Source organism: Mobula hypostoma, chromosome 26 (assembly GCF_963921235.1).
Source record: "Mobula hypostoma chromosome 26, sMobHyp1.1, whole genome shotgun sequence".
In the NCBI taxonomy this organism is placed as follows: Eukaryota; Metazoa; Chordata; class Chondrichthyes; order Myliobatiformes; family Myliobatidae; genus Mobula; species Mobula hypostoma.
The window spans coordinates 34,916,286-34,936,041 of NC_086122.1; the positions used below are offsets into that span (position 1 = coordinate 34,916,286).

Here is a 19,756-nt window from a genome sequence, read left to right on the forward strand (position 1 = left end):
GGCCCAAGCTGTAACCATTACTTCAGTCTGTCCTCCTACCTTCATTGTACATATACCCCAGAACTTTGTGTTGTGCTAACCACACACACACTATCATGGCACTCAAGGGATACACACTATAAGGGCTAAATAATAATAGGTAACAAGGACACAAAGACAGAGAAGTGGTCTTGGCAGGCAGGATGTAGAGAAAGTCTTACAATTTGCTAGGAAGAAGGAAAAAATATGAATTGAGGGCACAGTTGTAAAGGGATACAAGCAAAGATAGTTCTGGGGTGTTTGTACAATGAAGGTAGCAGGACAGACTGAAGTAATGGCTAAAAGGTTACTGGATCCTGAAGCACCGAACACTAGGACAAGGGTGTAATGATGACTGATCACCAGGCATTGGTTCCACCGCAATTGATGTATTGGCAGAGGAAAGGATGTGGACAGGGGGTAGAGGAGCTTTGCCAAAATGATTCCAGGATCAAAAGACTTCAGTTAAAAGCATGGACTGGAGCCACAGGCATTGTTCCCTTGGAATAGTGCCTAATAGGAGGTACGTTAAATTTATTTGTTTATTTATTGAAATACAGTTTGGAACAGGCCTTTCCAGCATCACCCAGCAACCCCCAATTTAACTCTGGCCTAATCACGGGACAATTTACAATGAACAATTAACCTACCAACCGGTAGGTCTTTCGACTGTAGGAGGAAACCAGAGAGCCCGGAGGAAACCCACGCGGTCACGGGGGGGAACGTAGACAGTTCTTAAAGGCAGCTGCGGGAATCGAACCTGGGTTGCTGGCACGGCAAAGCGTTGTGCTGCCGTGCTGCCCTATTATGAAGGATACAGGGTAGCTGGGCTATACCCACTGGCTGAAGAATTGAATTATTCCCATCAGTTATTTTTGTTGTACCTTCTCCAGTGATTTAGGGCAGCACGGTTTGTACAACGCTCTGCAGCGGCAGCGATCACCGACTGGGATTCAATCCCCAGCGCTGTCTGTAAGGAGTTAGCGTGCCCCCCGTGACCCCTCATTCCAAACACATGTGGGTTAGGGTTAGTGAGTTGTGGGCATGCAATGTTGGTGCCAGATGCCTGGCAACACTTGCAGGCTGCCCAGTGCAATCCTCGCTTATCTGATTTGACACAAACAGCGCACACTTGTGAGAAATGTCGCTATTCTTTTAATCCTTTCGTTCATATGGAGGGCAGAATTTTTCACTTTTCTAAGTCTCTGCACAAATTCCGATAACCTCTCAACCCCCTAATAAATAGCTTGATTCATTTTTCTTTGTGGCTCAGCTCGCCAGTGACATTAATCTTGTGATCTATGAATCCACCCCCCCTTGCGAACTCTACCTGGTGTCAGGTAGGAGGTGAACTGGTAGAAGATCTCCTTGTTCTTCTTCCGTCCACTGTATCCAGAAATGCTGCCAACATCAAGGGGGAGGTCCTTGAGGAATCTTCCCGTGGCAAGGTCGTACAGCTGCAGGGTGTCCTTCACATCCTTTAGGTAATTCAGGACGAGGAACTTATCATTGACGCAGGTTGCCCAGTCTGAAATGTGGAAGAGTAAGAATTGAAAAAAAAACAACATATTTGGCACAAACTTTCAATCAGCGTATAGAGTCCTGAGAAATCTTACCCAAGACATCCTTCTCATGTTGGGGGATGAGTTCCCTCCACTCTGACATAGCTGGCTGCTCCAGGTTAATATTGATGACTCGACTGCGAGGAGCATTGAGGTTCGTTCTGAATGTGAACACAGGTCCTTCATTTGTGAGATAACTGTACTCTGCATCAAAGTTGTCGATCAGTTTAACCCAGGGAAGGAGGCCTGTAAAAAATAACATCTCCCTTGAAAATAGTAAAAATCACAAAGGACACCTCATATTTATACATTGCTTAGAATGCTCAAGGTTCCTTAAGGTTGTCATAGCGGGGGGCAGGGGAGGTAGAGGGGATAAGTTCCCGCTACTTATTAAATGCTCCCAATCTCAAATAGCCTCTGAAAACCAAGTCCAGCTCCTGGCCTTCATGTATGCCTTAGTACTAAGCCCAGTGGAACTGTTCCTACTGACAGGAGAAGGGAAAAAGCAGGTTACCAGTCACTTCAGGCAAATGGGGCTCGCCAGCTATAGTTGGCAGCTCACCTAGAGGGAAAACTCTGCTCTCAAATCTCCGCTGCCTTGTGGCCATACCCACTCAGTAAACCCCGAGGGGAAAATCCAGCTGGAGTCCCTAAGAGAGTCCTCATTGAGTTCAATGCTGGCTGGCAACTCCTGCAATGACGCTGGTATCAAACTGTACCAGTCTCTGCCATTCCTTTGGATTCAGGCCAGTGGGAACCTGCTGCTGGGGCAGCAGTTTGCTCTCCATATCATACTGCCCAGGCTTGCGTGGAGACTTTGACAGTTTCGATGCAGCGTACATGGTCCAACAGAGGCCATGAATAGTGCTTGAGAACTCCGCCATGAACAGTCACCCTGGGGGGGGGGGGAAGGAAGGGTCATGTGATGGAAGCGGAAGCCACAGGGTCGATCAACTTTCTGTCAGCCCAGGACCGAGGACTCTGGTGAGCTGCTGTCAGTGGTCTACGCCAAATAAACGTTCACGTGTGCCTAAAAAGTGAAGAGGCTGTAGGAGAAACAGGCGGTTTTCAGCAGGTACCTACCAGTAATGCCATTTGGTAGTTGGTGCAGGTCACAGTACCAGACCCGGTTCTTGGGCTGACAACCCTCATGAATGGATAATACTACATAGCGACCATCGTCAGAAACCTGAATGAAAGCAAACAAAATTAACTACCATGGATTTTGGTTCATTGGGACATATCGGGACCAGTACATTTTGGCCCAATTAAGCGGCTTTCCCAATTAGCTGAAGTTTCATGGAAATAGTTAAAAACTAATATTAACTGAGTAGCAAATTATACATTTAAAAGAAATGCAGAACAAATTACAACACGATAAAACTGTGCATTACTTATTAACAGTTATCGATGGAGGAATTCGATCAGTGTACGTTTCCGTGTTCTTTTGACTGTGAATATACAAAATCAGTGTAGATAATGGGTTGACTTTATACAATGCTTTTGACGACAGCATCCTGCAAATCTTCATTTTCATTGTAACATTCAAGATGATTGCTGATACCTTTAAATTCTTCATAGTTGCTAACTTGTTGAAGTAGTAAAATAGTTTCATTTTCACTCCTGACTGTTTCTTGCAACTCCAAGCCTGAATGCTTGAAACTGTGGTGAGCATAACAGTTCCAAATTGTCTTAATGCTTCTCACCAAAAAAATCACTAGTTTTTGAACACAAACACACAAACATGACGCTCTTTAAAAAGCATTCACTCTAAGCACAGTGTGGTGTCTTAATGGCCACACAAGTGGACTCAACTAATGCTAGTTAGAAACTGTTCGGCAAGTTTCCTTTCCCAATTAAGCGGGTATCCCAAATAAATGAAAGGAATCCTGGCTATTTTCTCAATTATTTTTTGTTTTTTTTAAAAGAGTCATTCCAAATAAACAGCTGCACCGATTAACCAATGGCCCTATTAACCAGAATCCACTGTATTTCTTCTGGGCAGTGTGACCCCAGTCATTATCAGTGCCCTTCAGAGATTGTCTGCCTGGCGTCATAACCAGGACTTGTGATTTGCACCGGCTGCTCCTACGGCCATCCACCACCTGCTCCCGTGGCCTTTCGTGATCCTGATTTGGGGGGTGGGGGTGGGGGGGGGCTAAGCAGGTGCTACACCCTGCCAAGGGTGACCCGCAGGCTAACAGAAAGAAGGAGTGCCTTACACTTCCTTTGGTAGAGACATATCTCCACCCTGCCACCCAAATTTTCATCCCTTCGCAGGTGGAACTTTCTAACACTACAATTTTGGGTTTAATTAACCTGGGTTACACTAGACTCTCCCAGCACAGGAAATATCCTCTCCACATCCACTCTACTGAGGCCTTTCAACATTTGATAGGATACAATGAGGTCACCCCTCATTCTTCTGAATTCCAGTGACTACAGGCCATCAAACGCTCTCATATGAAACATTAACCAACACGGTACAGCAGCACGGTAGCGTAGTGGTTAGCACACAGCTTTACAGTATCAGCAACATGGGTTCAATTCCTACAGCTGCCTGTAGAGGGTTTGTAAGTTCTCCCTGTGACCACGTAGTTTCTTCCCACAACTCAAAGACGTACCGGTCGGTAGGTTACTGGTTCATTGTAAATTGTCCCATGATTAGGCTAGTGTTAAATCAGGGGTTGCTGGGCCTCGCGGTTTGAGGGGCTGGGAGGGCATATTTTGCACTGTAAATAGGTTGACAGACAGACAAGTACATACCGTGGCTGCACTTTTCCATTTGGGGTTATCTGGGAACTCTGCGCACAGGATGTCCTCAGTCTGGTTGGTGCCGAGCACATGGTAGTAGAGCTTCTGGTGAATGTTGGATGTGGTTTCAGTGCCTGAGAAAGATGGACCATCAATACGTCATGCATTGAGTACAATCAGCAAACAAAACACGGGAGAGAGTCTGACACAATACAGAAAGACACAAATGGATTTCTTTAGTGAAGAGAAATGGCAGCTCAAGGGTTTGAAGTAAAGTCAAAGTAACAACAGAAAAAACAATTGGGCTGGAAGAGATGATAAGACAAGAAGAGCTTGGTGGCGAGTCAATCACGTTTGGAAGAAGATATTACAAAAATAACTTTAGATTTATACTGCATCTTTCTTGAGCTACATACAACAGCATTTTACTACCAGTACTTTCCCGAAGCGCTAAAAATATGAGAATTGTAACAGACAATCACTGCACATCAAGCTCTCAAATCAGCAAAAAATAATGACAACAAGGGTCTCGGCCTGAAACGTCGACTGCGCCTCTTCCTATAGATGCTGCTTGGCCTGCTGCGTTCACCAGCAACTTTGATGTATGTTACTTGAATTTCCAGCATCTGCAGAATTCCTGTTGTTTGCGTTTAAAATGACAACATAACCTTGTTTTCAGTCATCAATTGTGGATTTTACCAGGAGACTGGGAAGAATGATCTCACTTCAGCTAATACCACAGGATAGTGTCTGTGTCTTAGATTGGCAAATGGGGCCTCAATGCAAGATATCATTGAAAGACTGAAAGTGCCAATTTTTCAGTGTAGGGTGCAGCGACGCGACACATAATGATGATGTCGAGGGTGTGGGACAAAGATTTCGTTCCTAGAGTGCATTATGTGTCTGGAATCACTTGTATGCCTATGTATCGGCATGTCTACGCTGTCATTTCGGGTTCCATCATCCGATGGTGTGTGTGCATCTACAGTGAACACATTCGCTTGAATCTGGGCAAGACATGGTTACATATTTCAGGCCTCAAACTGGAGAATTAAGGCTCCTTCTATCTTACTTAAAGGGGACCAAGTTTACTTGGTCCGCTGGTCCGGTGTCAGAGCAGTAAGATCTTTTTCAAATGAATACCCTGGTGTTTTTAAATTTAAAAAAATACAGGGGGTAATAGGAGCTTTGTGCCACGCTGTCCAGCAACTCTTGACAACCCCAGTTTGACCCTAAAGGAATCATAGAACAATATGCAATGACTGATGAACCTAATGTATTTGGACAGAGGGAGGAAACGGTAGCACCCAGGGAAAATTCACGCATTCCCCAGGGAGGAGGTACAAAGACTCATCGCAGAGGATGCTGGAAATGTTTATAACAAGACTTCACATGGCAGACATTTTATTTTGGCGCCTCTTTCTAACACTGAGCCCATATTCCTAATATCCAAAACTCTTTCCCCCTCTGCCTTGAGTGTTCTTCACAACCCTCTTCTATACAGAATTACAAAGGTTCACTACCCTCTACAAGAAGGAATTTCTTCACACCCAAGTCCTGAATGGACCTCCCATTATTTTGAGCCCTGTATCTAGACTATCCTGCTAGGAAAAAAAATTATCCCTGAAAACTCCCTTTCATTCTTCATAAAGTTTCAGGCTGCTGAACATCTCCTCTTGGGGCGATTAACTTACCTAGTGAACCCTCTATCATAAGAATGGCTTCCATTAGGTAAGAAGGCCATCCCACATTGTTGTAAATACCATTAGGCTCACCACTCACTTGGCTAGCTTCTCTCAAGACTTTTTCCAAAGTGTAATCAATGCATACTCTTCACAAACACAGTATTTCCCACGTACCGTCCGCGATTCCTTCTTGATCTGGATAGCGGTTGTAGAAAATTCCCTTTCCATCATGCGTCCAGGAGAGGCAGCTGAACTTCACCCTTTCCAGGGTGTCTGGTAGATCCTCAGGACCTTCAACTTTTATGACTTTGATTGTGACCCAGTCAGAGCCACTCTTACTGAGCCCGTACGCCAAGAACTCATTGTCATCGGAGAAGGCCAGCACTGCACAAACACAATCAGAGGTCAGCACACTTCTGCTGTTGAACGAACTCAAGACTACCTGAAGATCTATCTCATCGTGCTAACCAATTCTGATAATTGGAACAGGAGGGAGTCTTTATTTATGATGAATATAGAATGAATCACAGAACCTTAAAGCAAAGAGGAAGGTCATTAGGCCCACTGGGCACATGTCAGCACTGAGAGCACTTCTCAACCTCATCTCATCCAACAGATGTTTTCCATTACCATCTATATAGTACTAAAAGTCTCATGCTCTGTCTGTCTGTTTGTCTGTTTGTGACCTCCAATTAGCACAAACCCTGCATTATAGCGGCTCTTTTTTTTGGCTAAGTCGAATTAAAATGCGCTAACTTACAGAATGCAGGCAAAGTTCAGGATTATATATTTGTATAAAATTGCTCATTCGCCAAAAATCAACAGGCTGCCTTTCATCCGAGACCCGATCGGCCATCATGGAAATCGGGACGCGACAGCCCGACGCATGGGCACAGCCAGCCTCAGCAGTGACACCTACTGGAGCAAAAGGGCAGGGCAGCTCTATTTCAAGGGGTCACATTCTGCTAATCACCATCAGCATGTGCAGGATTGGGACAGATCTAACTGCCACCCATCAATAAGAGATAATTAAATCTTATGACATACTTCGAGACACCCATAAAACCCTTTGCTGCAGTGAAAGGACAGCGGTGACTATATCACGTCCATTTAGGACAGCACCAACCACATAATCAAGAATAATCAGTATCCTTTGGTGTTAGTGCTTCGTATCTTCTATCCAGCATTAGGGTAAAAAAAAAAAGGTCAGCCTAATTATGCCATGTGGAAAGGCAAGGGGAACATTATGGTCAAGAGATGACGCCAAACATCGTCGGGAAGCGGCAAGGAGAGGGAGAGAACAAGAATCAGATGAGGCCAGGGCCGCACGACTCCAGGATCAAAGAGTCAGGACAAAAAAAGAATGAGAGAAGAAGAGACAGAGGAGGAGAGGCATGCACGTCTCCAGGATCAGAGATAAACAACAAACAGCAGAAGAGATGAAGAGACGGGGGATGAAAGGACTGAACCTCTCCAGAATGACAACGAGAGACACAAGGGTGGCAGATAAACCAGAAATGATGCCATAAAAAGTGTTCTTCGTTAAATGAGGAGCAGCTATATTTGCTTTGCTACGTGTCTTTCTTTTTTAATAAGCTGAGGTTTTCTACTTCAGTTTCCAAAGCAAAGCGATACCAATAGCATTCAGGAAAATTTAATGTTCATTTTGGTCACATCAGACTGCACTACCCTTCTCTCAAAGGGTGCCCCAACGGGTCACCCCGTTGTCTAGTCCATTTAGACCTTGTCAGATATTCATTGAATTGGTTTGTGAAAGTGCCAATTAGTTTGTGAAAGTGATGCATTCCAGATTTCATAACCCTTTGGTTGGTGAGGGTGGGGGGGGGCAGTTCCTCAATTCCCTTCTGGGCCTTCATTCCATTTATTTTAAACCTAGCTCTCCTGATATCATAAGGTATAGGAGCAGAATTAGGCCATTTGGCCCATCGGGTCTGCTCTGCCATTCCATCGTGGCTGATTCATTTCCCTCTCGGCCCTCATTCTCCTGCCTTCTCCCCGTAACCCTTCATGCCCTGACTAATCACGAATCTATCAACTTCTGCCTTAAATATACATAAAGACTCGGCCTCCACAGCCACCGGTGGCAACGGATTTCACAGATTCATCACTTCCTGGCTAAAGGAGTTCCTCCTCATCTTTGTTCTAAAAGGACGCCCCTCTATTCTGAGGTTGTGTCCTCTGGTGTTAGACTCCCTCAGTCAACATAAGAAATAACTTCTCAACACCCACTCTATCGAGGCTTTTCAGCATTCGATAGGTTTCAATCAGGTCACCCCTCAGTCTTCTGACTTCTGACTCAACGTGCAAACTAACTTTTATAGAAACCTACATGAGGACTCCCAAAGCCTTTAGAACATCAGATATTTAAATTTTCTCTTCGTTTAGGAAACAATCTACGCTTTTATTTCTTCTACCAAAGTGCATGACCATACACCTACCACCACTATATTCCATCTGCCACCTCTTCGCCCATTCTCCTAATCTGTCCACGTCCTTCTGTAGTCTCTCTACTTCCTCAAAACAACCTGCCCCTCCACCTATCTTCATATCGCCCACAAAACTGGACACAAAGCCATCAATTCCGTCATCCAAACCAGTGACACATAACGTAAAAGGAAGCGGTCCCAACACAGACCCCTATGGAACAGCACTAGTCACCGACAGCCAACCAGAAAAGGCTTCCTTTGTTCCCACTCTTTGCCTCCTGCCAATCGGCCACTGCTTCACCAATGCTCTATCCTTCCTGTGACACCATGGGCTCTTAACTTGTTAAGCAGCCTCATGTGTGGCACCTTGTCAAAGGCCTTCTGAAAATCCAAGTACATATCTACCAATTCCCCTTTGACTATCCTGCCTGTTACTTCCTTAAAGCATTCCCGCCTATTTGTCTGGCAAAATTTTCCCTTAAGGAAACCATTCTATGGTTTATTTTATCACATGCCTCCAAGTACCCTGAACCACATCCTTAAAAATCAACTGCAACGCTGAGGTCAGATTAATTGGCCTATAATTTCCTTTCTTTTTGAAACACTTCTTTTGAATCACTGATATTTTTCCCCATGTAAACATTTAAACTAAGTGAATTGGATAGATATCAGTTAAAGACCAGTTTGCTAACATTTACAAGCTACTTGGAATTATAGACTGGTGCTGGCCACCAGTAGGAGATGTCCAGTGGTGATGCAGAAGCCCAGATCTACTCTCTCATTTCCATCTACATCAATACTAAAGTAAGATTTGTACAATCTTCTTAACTGAGCTTAGTCTCACAGACAATGCGTTAGGTATAATGTCAAGAATTGGACATTCCTTGCTCTTCAGGTTTCTGATCAATGATAGTTGTCAACAAACAGAGAAACAGAAGATCGCCATTTGGTCTTTGAGATGATTCTCCCCTTGTATAAGATCATAGCCCATCTGTTCCTCAAATGTATTTAATCAATTTGCCCCACAGGCATTACCTACTCTTACACAGCTACATTGACACCACAGAAAAAGCTGTAAGCCCTCAACAGTTCTGACAAAGGAGCTCTGACCTAAAACATTTCTCTTCCCACAGAATGATTCATGGAGTATCTTCAGCCTGTTTTGTTTTGCTTTAGGTTTCCATCATGCACATTTTAAAAAATTTCTGTTCAAAAGTATATTGACCTCAGTTGCAAGGAGAGCTCCAACTGGACACCAGATCCACTTTATCTTGCAGGAACAAAATTCCAGACTTAGTCTTCATGTCGATGGCCTCACTTCTATTCTGAATGCTGTTGCTTGCTTCTATTGTTTGCATGATTTGTGTTTTTTTTCCTCTCTCTCTGTGCACTGAGTGTTTGACAGTCTTTTCTTAATAGGTTCTTTCCAGTTTCTTGTTTCATAGCTGCCTGAAAGGAGATGAATCTCAAGCTTGTATAATTTATACATGAACACTACCTCACTACTTTATTTCTATTTTTGCACTTTGTTTAATTTAACTATGTTTCAAATATATACACACACACCCCTACTGTAATTCACAGTTTTGTCTCTATTATTATGTATTGCAATGTACTGCTGTCGCAAAGTTGACAAATTTCATGACATATGCCGGTGATATTAAACCTGATTCCGATTCTGGTTCTGACATACTTTGGTAATAAATGTACTTTGAACATTTTCACTAAAAACATGTTTGTTAAAGGCATACCTGGAGGCACTTCTGTTTTGAAGACCGTCCCCTACTGCCCCGAAATTCACCATTGGGAGCTTTTGTATATCGAATCCACAAACCTCTTTTGTCATTTTAAAAACTTGGTTTAGGTCACCTTTTATTCTTCCAAACTTGAATAACTGGATCAAATGAGTTCATGCGACTTGTCCTATTTAACCTTAGGGTTATTTTGGTGGATCTGTGATGCATGGAACGAGCCCTAGAATTCCTTTCCGACCCCAAGACAGAAACTGAGATACCTTTGTTAGTAGAACATCTTTTATGATCAGTTAAGTCCCACGCCTCTTCTCAATAATAGACAAGGCACTGAAAACTTGGTTGGCAGAGTTTCCCAACCTTTCTTATGCTATGGACCAATATCTTTAAGCAAAGGCCCATGGGACGCAGGTTGGGAGCCCCTGCTCCAGAAGCTAATGCTAATTCTAAAGAATTAAATTTGGCAACAAGACTGAGACCTCATTTTTGGTGACAACCTACTCTTCAAGGCCACAGTCCCATCCTCAGCGAGCTTGTTGGGATCCAGGAACACCCGAGCTTCTCCATCCAAGGAATCCTGGACATACAACACGTACTGGTTCTGCAGTCCAGAGTTGTGGAAGTAAAAGTATCTGGAAATGAGAAAAACGACCTTTAGCAAGTCTGGCCACATTTTCAGTGCAACCTTCGTCAATGTTTCCCTTCTCTGCCGCTGTGTCCCCGTATGTTCTGCCCTTCCAGCAATTCATTAATCTCTTTCTATGCCTTTAAGCACATTCAGCTTTTATTTTACTGAGCAGTTTCTGTTACTAGGTCACTTCCTGTGCAGCTAGGACGTAGCAAGTATAAAAGCACATTGGCTGGCAGCAGGCTAGAGGTGGGGTACAGGGGTTTTTTATAGGATATGACGAATGAACAGGAATAGGATACTAGGATGGTCAAAGATGGGAGGGTGTAGTGTAGGTTTGTATTTGTGTGTGCGCGTGCACGATTGGGTGAAGGGATTTAGAATGTATGTCTAGTGCACATTCTGGCGCAGAGGGTGGCGGTAATGCACCATTAAGCTGGATGCCAACCGCCGTAAAACAAGATACAGACAGACAGAGGCTAGAGGTTGAAGTTAAGAGCGAAAGAAGTTCCTATCTACAGCACCCCAGGGAGGGCAGTACCCCATAATCGGACCTCCTGTGGAGCCCTCAACCAGGTATCGCAACCACCACCAATCATTAGGATCAATCTTAGCCTTAGAAAGTCAATAGGCTGTTAATTAACTAGGGAGACTCAACTGAGCACAATTCTGTGTTAGTGTCATAGTCATAGTCATACTTTATTGATCCCGGGGGAAATTGGTTTTCGTTACAGTTGCACCATAAATAATAAATAGTAATAAAACTATAAATAATTAAATAGTAATATGTAAATTATGCCAGTAAATTATGAAATAAGTCCAGGACCAGCCTATTGGCTCAGGGTGTCTGACCCTCCAAGGGAGGAGTTGTAAAGTTTGATGGCCACAGGCAGGAATGACTTCCTATGACGTTCTGTGCTGCATCTCGGTGGAATGAGTCTCTGGCTGAATGTACTCCTGTGCCCACCCAGTACATTATGTAGTGGATGCGAGACATTGTCCAAGATGGCATGCAACTTAGACACCACCGTCAGAGAGTCCAGTTCCATCCCCACAACATCACTGGCTTTACGAATGAGTTTGTTGATTCTGCTGGTGTCTGCTACCCTCAGCCTGCTGCCCCAGCACACAACAGCAAACATGATAGCACTGGCCACCACAGACTCGTAGAACATCCTCAGCATTGTCCGGCAGATGTTAAAGGACCTCAGTCTCCTCAGGAAATAGAGACGGCTCTGACCCTTCTTGTAGACAGCCTCAGTGTTCTTTGACCAGTTCAGTTTCTTGTCAATTCGTATTCCCAGGTATTTGTAATCCTCCACCATGTCCACACTGACCCCCTGGATGGAAACAGGGGTCACCAGTACCTTAGCTCTCCTCAGGTCTACCACCAGCTCCTTAGTCTTTTTCATATTAAGCTGTAGATAATTCTGCTCACACCATGTGACAAAGTTTCCTACCGTAGCCCTGAACTCAGCTCATTTCCCTTGCTGATGCATCCAACTATGGCAGAGTCATCCGAAACTTCTGAAGATGACAAGACTCTGTGCAGTAGTTGAAGTCCGAGGTGCAAATGATGAAGAGAAAGGGAGACAAGACAGTCCCCGGAGAACCCGGAGAACTAACCATCACAACGGGTTGTCTCTTGAATCCAGAAGATCTGAGTTTAAGTCCCACTCTGGAGCTGTAGCACCAGTTGAAGGCCAGAGGCTACAGTATATGCCAGAGGAGGAATACAACCTTTGGTCAAAGGAGAGCACCAGTTTGCGGCCGACTCCTTCCATGTCTCCAGAAGTTCTTCTTTGATGATTTCACAGGGTATGGGCCCTGCAGGCAAAGCCACTATTTACTGTGCATCCTTCATTGCCCTGAGAATATGGTGAATGCAGAACCCATCTACAACAACCAAGTAGTTGGTTAACCTAGAACTGGGGTGGGGGGGGGTCAAGTTCTCAGGATAAGGAGTTACCACTCAGGACAGAGATACAGAAAGATATCTTTATGCAGATGATGGAGAATATCTGGGGTTTCCCTACTTTGGAGCAATGTGGAGACTTAGTTATTGATTACATTTGAAACCAACATTGACTGGATGTTAAAGGAATTAACAGATATTGGGATATGGCAGAAAAATGGAGCTGAGGTAGAAGAACAACCATGATCTGCTGAATGGAGCGACAAGATTGAAGGCCGAATGGCCTACTCCTGAGGCGGTACGTACAGTACTATGCGAGTCTTAGGCACCCTAGATATTTTATATCAGGGGTTCCCAATCTGGGGTGTACAGGCCCCTTGGTTAGCAGTAGAGGTCCATGGCATAAAGAAGGTTGGGAACTCCTGATTCATATGATTTCAGATTAGACTAGATTAGATTATGAGGACACTCAGTCCTCGTTTATTGTCACTTAGAAATGCATGCATTAAGAAATGATACAATGTTCCTTCAGAGCGATATCACAAAAAAAAAGGACAAACCAAAGACTAACACTGACAAGACCACATAATTATAACATATAGTTACAGAAGCAATACCATAATTTGATAAAGCGCAGACTATGGGCACGGTAAAAAAAAGTCTCAAAGTTCCAATCGACTCCTGATAGTCCCCCATAGCAGGCGGCAGAAGGAGAAACTCTCCCTGCCATAAACCTCCAGGCGCCGACAACTGTCGATGGTATGGTCTCCACAGAGCCCTGATCTCTACATCATCGAGGCTGTCTGGGATTACCTGGAGAGACGGAGGCAAGCGAGACAGCCAAAGTCTGCAGAAGAACCGTGGCAAGTTCTTCCAGATGCTTGCAACAACTGATTTTCTTATAAAACAGAACGACAGCATACCTAAGAGAATTGACACAGTTGTAAAGGCAAGGGGTAGTTACACCAGATATTGGTTTGATTGTGTGTTTTTCCTGTTTCCTGCTCTTTATAGTATTTTTTTGATATTCAGAAACTTTTCACTTCACTATTTTTGAAAGCATCTTCACTTTACAGAATTTTTCTTTCACGTGTCTAAGACTTTTGCACAGTACTGTATGTTCCGAGCTCTGGCTTGTCCAACCAAGGGTCAACCACATTGTTGTGGGTTGGAGTTGCGTATACAAGCCCATCCTGAGAGAAAAAAATGCCAATTCCAAATTATAAACCTCATTCACCCATCAGCTGGGCCCTGTGGCAATTCAGTAGGTTCTGAATGAATTACTTGTAAAGCAGAATTCATATTCTCAAACACTGCATTGTGAGAATTGAACACTTACTCTATGAATTTTAAATCTGGTAGCATTGCCACTAAAATAACATGCCCACTGCAAAATCACATCTTCTGAAACACCTTGACCACTGTAACATCTTATCCTACCCAGTGCGGGAGAACCCGTTGCTGTGGCTTTCAGCATAATCAGCAATAAATAATGTCTCTCAACGCTGTCTGATATAACACTCACCGGTTCCCTTTCCTGCACGGACAACTGTATTTGGGATAGTCAAACAATTCAGTCATGCGTTCCTTCAGTCTCGTTCTGACTCTGCACTTTTCCAAGAAAGGCATGGTTAGCTGGTTCTGGGCTTCAACAAAAGCCTGAAAAACAAAGACATCAGCAGATTACGCATAGAATGTCAGTCACTTTCTCTCCTTGGTGGAGGAAGCAAGGAGGCATTATTTTGGTTGACTGGGTCCCAGCACTTAAAACATTTAACCTCCTTCTGCTCCAGATCTGATGAGGGGGGGGCGGCGGGGAACACATTTACTCTATCTGCAATATGCATTCCAAGACATCCCACCTCTCCTGGAAGTTCCAGGAGTCTCCCGCATATTAACAGTGGCTCCCTGATGCCCGCAAATTATATACAATATCCCGGAAATCAATTTTTTTGAGAGCGAGATAGCAAGAGAGAGTGGAAGAGCGACCACGAGAGAGAGAGCGCACGCGCGAGAGAGAGCGACAACAAGCAAGCGAGAGCGAGAGCGTGCGACCGACCACGAGAGACAGAGAGCACGAGCGAGAGAGAGAGCGCGAGAGCGACCACGAGAGACAGAGAGCACGAACAAGAGAGCGCACGCCATGGCAGAGTGTTCCAAAAAAAGAAAATATAAAAAGTACATCACCCCAGACTACACTAAAGTGTACCCCTGCCTAATAGGGGTCAAAAATAATGACAGTGTTGCTCGCCGCACTGTTTGCAACAGTGACTTTTCTATTGCCCATGGTGGGTTAAAATGTAAAAGACATGTTGAGGTGAGTTTAACAGGTGTCATTCGTTCATCAGCGTAGCTAACATTATTTAAACTAGCTGGCTAGCTGCTAAGGAGCTACTCTATTGCAGACATCCCACCTCTCCCGGAAGTTCCGGGAGTCTCCCACAAATTGATGGTGCTACCTCCCTGAAATGAGTTCTTGCAGGGTGGGATGTCTGAATTCCATGCACCGTTCACACCATTTGCATTCTCTGTACTGGTAGGGGATTTGTACGAAGGTCCTTCACACACTCTGGCAGGTTCCAGGAAGCAATGGCTTTCTTTAATTAATGCATAAGCACATTTTTAACCTGTACGCCTGTACACTATCCCACTTAATCTGAAACCCCCAGGGAGTTTGTGGTGGAGGTATATCTGACACCTCTTGCTCTGCACACACCCGAGTTTAGCAGTGAAACCAGGCCGTGCTGTAAGTACTGAGCTCACAGGTCATGGGACTTCAAAGTAGAACAACTTCACTAACTTAACTAAAACCAGTTAAGCTTATTTCCCATTAATTCATTATAAATTTGCTTTGACTAAAAACTAGCTGTAATTTTGTGATTTTAAATAAACTTTTTAATTTTATTTTTTCTTTGTTTTTGATCTTCCTTTTCTTATTTCAAGCCGCTGCAGTTTTCGAATGTTTTTGACATTTAAAAGCAGCGCAGCAGTTGAAGGCCCCAGGATTGTGAGGCCAGGGGCCTGCTCACCAGTTGGGGCTGCAGCCCACTCACTGAATGACAGTGCAGCCAAGTCCCAAGAAGTTTTGTAGCAGCAACCATTTGTCTGACAACTCCTGGAGATGAAGTGCAGATGGCTGAACTGATCGAGCCGCACACACTCTCTAAACGGCGATTATTTGTTTATTGAGAGAGACACAGCGCAGAACGGGCCATTCTGGACCACCCTACAACACATCGATCTTAAACCTGACCTGATCACAGGAAAATTTACCATGACCAATTAGCCTACTGACCAGTACGTCTTTGAACTGTGGGAGGAAACCCAAGCTCCCCAAGGAAACCCACACGCACACAGGTAGGAACGTACAAACTCCGGAATTGAACTCTGAACTCCAGTGCCCCAAGCTGTAACAGCGTCATGGTAACCGCTACGCTGCAATGGTGTTCTACATGTACGTACGCCAGAAAGACAGATAGAACAGAACCAGCCCTCAGAGTGGGAAAGTTTCTGAGCTCCTGGAAGGGCTGGGTTCATCCTCACCTTGGTCTGTTCACTGTCAGGATCCTCAAGCCAGGCATAGGGGTCAGGTACTTTAACCCCATGGTAATCATCCACCTGAAACGATGAGGAATAAGAGTCTTGTTCAGTTGCATCATTACATTCAATCAATACACCCTTCTCCCATATTAAGAAGACGAAGAAGACTGAAGAGTTCAAAGTACAAAGTAAATTTATTATCAAAGTACATATATATCACCCTATAGAATCCCGAGGTTCATTTTTTGTGGGCATTCGCAGTAAGTAGAAGAAACACAATGGAATCAATGAAAGAACACACTTAGTAGTTCATATTAGGACTCCTCATCTCATGTTCTTGATATTTATTGCTTATTTATTTATTTTTTTCTTTTTGTATTTGCACAGTTTGTTGTTTTTTGCATATTGATTGTTTGTAAACTTAGTCAGCTCCATCATGGGCACTAGCACTGTCTGTGTAAAAAAAACTTCCCCCATACATCTCATATAATCTTTCTTCCTCTCGCCTTAAATCCACGTCCTCCAGTACATTAGGAAGAAGGTTTTGACAGCACATCATTCTCGTAATCTTATAAACTTCCATCAGGTCTTACGTCAGTCTCCAACGCTCCAGAGTATGTCCAACATCCTCATGCCCTCGAATCCTGTACTTTTTCCAAGATCTCCATGTCCTTTCTGTAACGGGGTGATCAGAACTGTGGTCCCAGTTACACTTTGTTAATGCCTTACAAAGACCATGGTACTTGTGTGCCCAATACCAATATTCCAATCTCTGTCATGGGAAGAAGCCACCAGCCAGAGGAAGAGTCAAGGATGTACTCAAAGCATCCTCGAGAAAAAAAATGCAATGTCATCACCAACCTTTGGGGATCTCTGACACATGGTCGCGATAGAATTCAGGACAGAATTCCTGTATCAGCAGGAGCCCAGTAAGCAGTCTTTGTCTTACCCTCGTTCATCACACATCTGTACTGATGTAGCCGTTCAGTGTGTTAGATTTTCATCAGTGACGATCTTAGCAAACTCATCAATGAATTTCTCTGCTGCCTTGCGATCAGCAGATGCTTTATCACCACAAATCTTTAAACATTGAATGCCGTGCCTTTTCCTAAATTTCTGCAACCAGCCAGCTGAATATTCACAATTACCTTCAATTTTCAATTCATCATGATGGATCTTTGCTTGTTTCACGATCAGCACACCGTTACACAACATATATTCACTCTGACGAGGATGAATCCACTCTTTCAATACAAGCTCGAGATCTTCATTTTTCACTTTATGCAGTGTTTTTTTTTTCTATTTTGCATTAACTTCTGTTCATTACATATGTGAGGTCACTTCTGAGAAATGTCTGTGGTGCACAGAGACCTGCGCATCGCCTGGGAAAGTTCCCAGTGCTCCCTCCAAGGTGTGCGCGAGGTGTGTGCGTGTGTCCAAGGTGTCACTAGCACAAAAAGGAATTTAAACTGTGCACAGTAAGTTTTGCTTGACCATTTCAAACTTTAACAACATGAAAAGATGGGTTTTATTACCTGCTGTTGTACAGTATATGAGAAATGAGACTCATTGATGTGGATTATTTTATTCCTTCTAAACAGTGAACAGCAAATTAGACCTTGTAATTTATTATCTCTGGAATAGCTTCAGGTTTACTTCCACTTGAAAATTCACTGCGCACATGTCGTCAGTGGGCAAAAAAATTGCGCAGCATAAGATTTTTTGTGCACACCGGTCATTACAAATTAGAGGGAACATAGGCAGTGACTTGTGCAATTTCCCATTTATAATATCATGTCAGCACTCAAAAATAGTGTGGATTTTGGAGGTTTTCAGTTAAGAGGTACTCAACCAGTAGTGCATTTATATCTAAATATTATACTTGTGTCCCATTACACATATGTTGATAGATATTGTGGGAAGTATTGGTGATAAGCTTGGGTCTTTCCTTCGGTAAAAGGAAGCAGTGTGGTATGATGAATGAATGTATCTTTAAGAACTGTGTATCTTGTGTTCCTTTCAATAGCTTGTAACAGCCGCCACTACTGCAGATTTCCTAAAATAAATGATTTTTATTGCTGTCCTTTCATCTTCATTGAAGCAGGTAGCATATCGGGAAAGGCCCAGACACCACATTCCTCAAACGAAGAAGCAAGCACCAGCGGTTAACAGGACCACTTTCTGAGAGGCACATTAAACACACCTACAGATCTTTAAACACGATTATAACTGGATCGATTCAATGGTCCGGCACCAACAACAGGGCGCAGGGCCGTTACCGCCTCAGATGGGAGGGAGGCAGGGGGTCTGTGCTGGCTGGGAGTTGGGTCTAGGGGTTAAAGTTGAGGGCTGGGATGAAGATCCAGGGTCAAGCCTGGGGTTAAAGTTTGGGCGGTGGATTCCGTGACAGGAGTCAGGTTGGGCTTGAACAAGTTAAATAGGGATACAGTGGAGTTTGGGATTTAACTCTGCGGGTCCGGTTGTGATATTTTTCACAGAGTGTTGGGTGAAACGTCCCTTTCTTGCTGTTTCTGACGTTACTTCGTCATTCATTTCATTTCCTCCTCTCAGTAATTACAGAGAATGGAAAATGAAAGTGTCCCGCGGCGTGGCCTCTGTATATGAGGGTACTCTCGCCGACCCGGCCCCCTCCTCCTCCTCCTCCCCCTACCCCTCAAACCCCCTCTCACCCGGCTGTCGTCGCGCTCCGCCTCCGGGTACTGGATTTCCATCGCCGCCCGTTTCAATAGTCAGCCCAACTCCTCGCCCCGCACACCGGCCCGGCTGAGTTCGGTTCCGCCTTCCGGCAACGGGACCGCCCCTGTTCCGCGATCCGACGTGGGGCTCAGGACTGTCCCAGCCGGGCTAGAGCGGGTCACGGTGACTTCCTCCTTCCCGGGACGTATCACCCACCCCCCGCCCCTCACAAAGCGTGACCTGCCTGGAGGTTTCTCGCCCACGGCCTTTCTTGGACTCAATGGATCATCTTCAAAACGTCCTTGGCTCAAATTTCCCGAGGCGCTTTTATTTGGGCAAAATTAATTCACTGGGTGGAAGGTGATAATGATATTGGGGGGGGGGTGGTGACAAGGTCAATGGAAGGAATCTAGAGAGATTCAAGATTGTTTAGTGTCATTTCCAGTACACAATTGTAAAGGAGAACGAAATAATTGTAGCCAGCAACACACAAAATGCTGGAGGAACTCAACAGGCCAGGCAGCATCCATGGAGAAGAGTACAAGCGACATTTCGGGCCGAGACCCTTCAACAGGAATTATCCTTTTGTGTGTGTTGCAGCGTCTGCAGATTTTCTCTTGTTTGCAATTGTAGCTAGTCCTCCAGCCCACCCTTTTCTTCTGGTGTCTTCCCCTTCCTATTGTCTTAAAGAGGGTTCTTGGCCTGAAATGTCACGTTGACTGTTTACTCTTTTCCATAGATGCTGCCTGGCCTGCTGAG

The 19,756-nt window shown here is 44.4% G+C and overlaps 1 protein-coding gene across 1 annotated transcript in view; it reads right to left on the reverse strand.

Moving 5' to 3' along the window:
* The window catches only part of LOC134338266 (prolyl endopeptidase-like), a 39,357-nt gene extending 20,236 nt beyond the window's left edge, over positions 1–19,121 (reverse strand). Inside the window, exons 1-9 of the mRNA XM_063033985.1 lie at positions 18,991–19,121; positions 16,304–16,378; positions 14,286–14,419; positions 10,719–10,849; positions 6,194–6,403; positions 4,347–4,468; positions 2,664–2,769; positions 1,635–1,826; positions 1,349–1,546 (exon numbers count right to left, since the gene is read on the reverse strand). Of these exons, the coding sequence (XP_062890055.1) occupies positions 1,349–1,546; positions 1,635–1,826; positions 2,664–2,769; positions 4,347–4,468; positions 6,194–6,403; positions 10,719–10,849; positions 14,286–14,419; positions 16,304–16,378; positions 18,991–19,032 (1,210 nt within the window). The 5' untranslated portion in view covers positions 19,033–19,121. The remainder of the gene's footprint in view (positions 1–1,348; positions 1,547–1,634; positions 1,827–2,663; positions 2,770–4,346; positions 4,469–6,193; positions 6,404–10,718; positions 10,850–14,285; positions 14,420–16,303; positions 16,379–18,990) is intronic.
* Between the last annotated feature and the right edge of the window lie 635 nt (positions 19,122–19,756).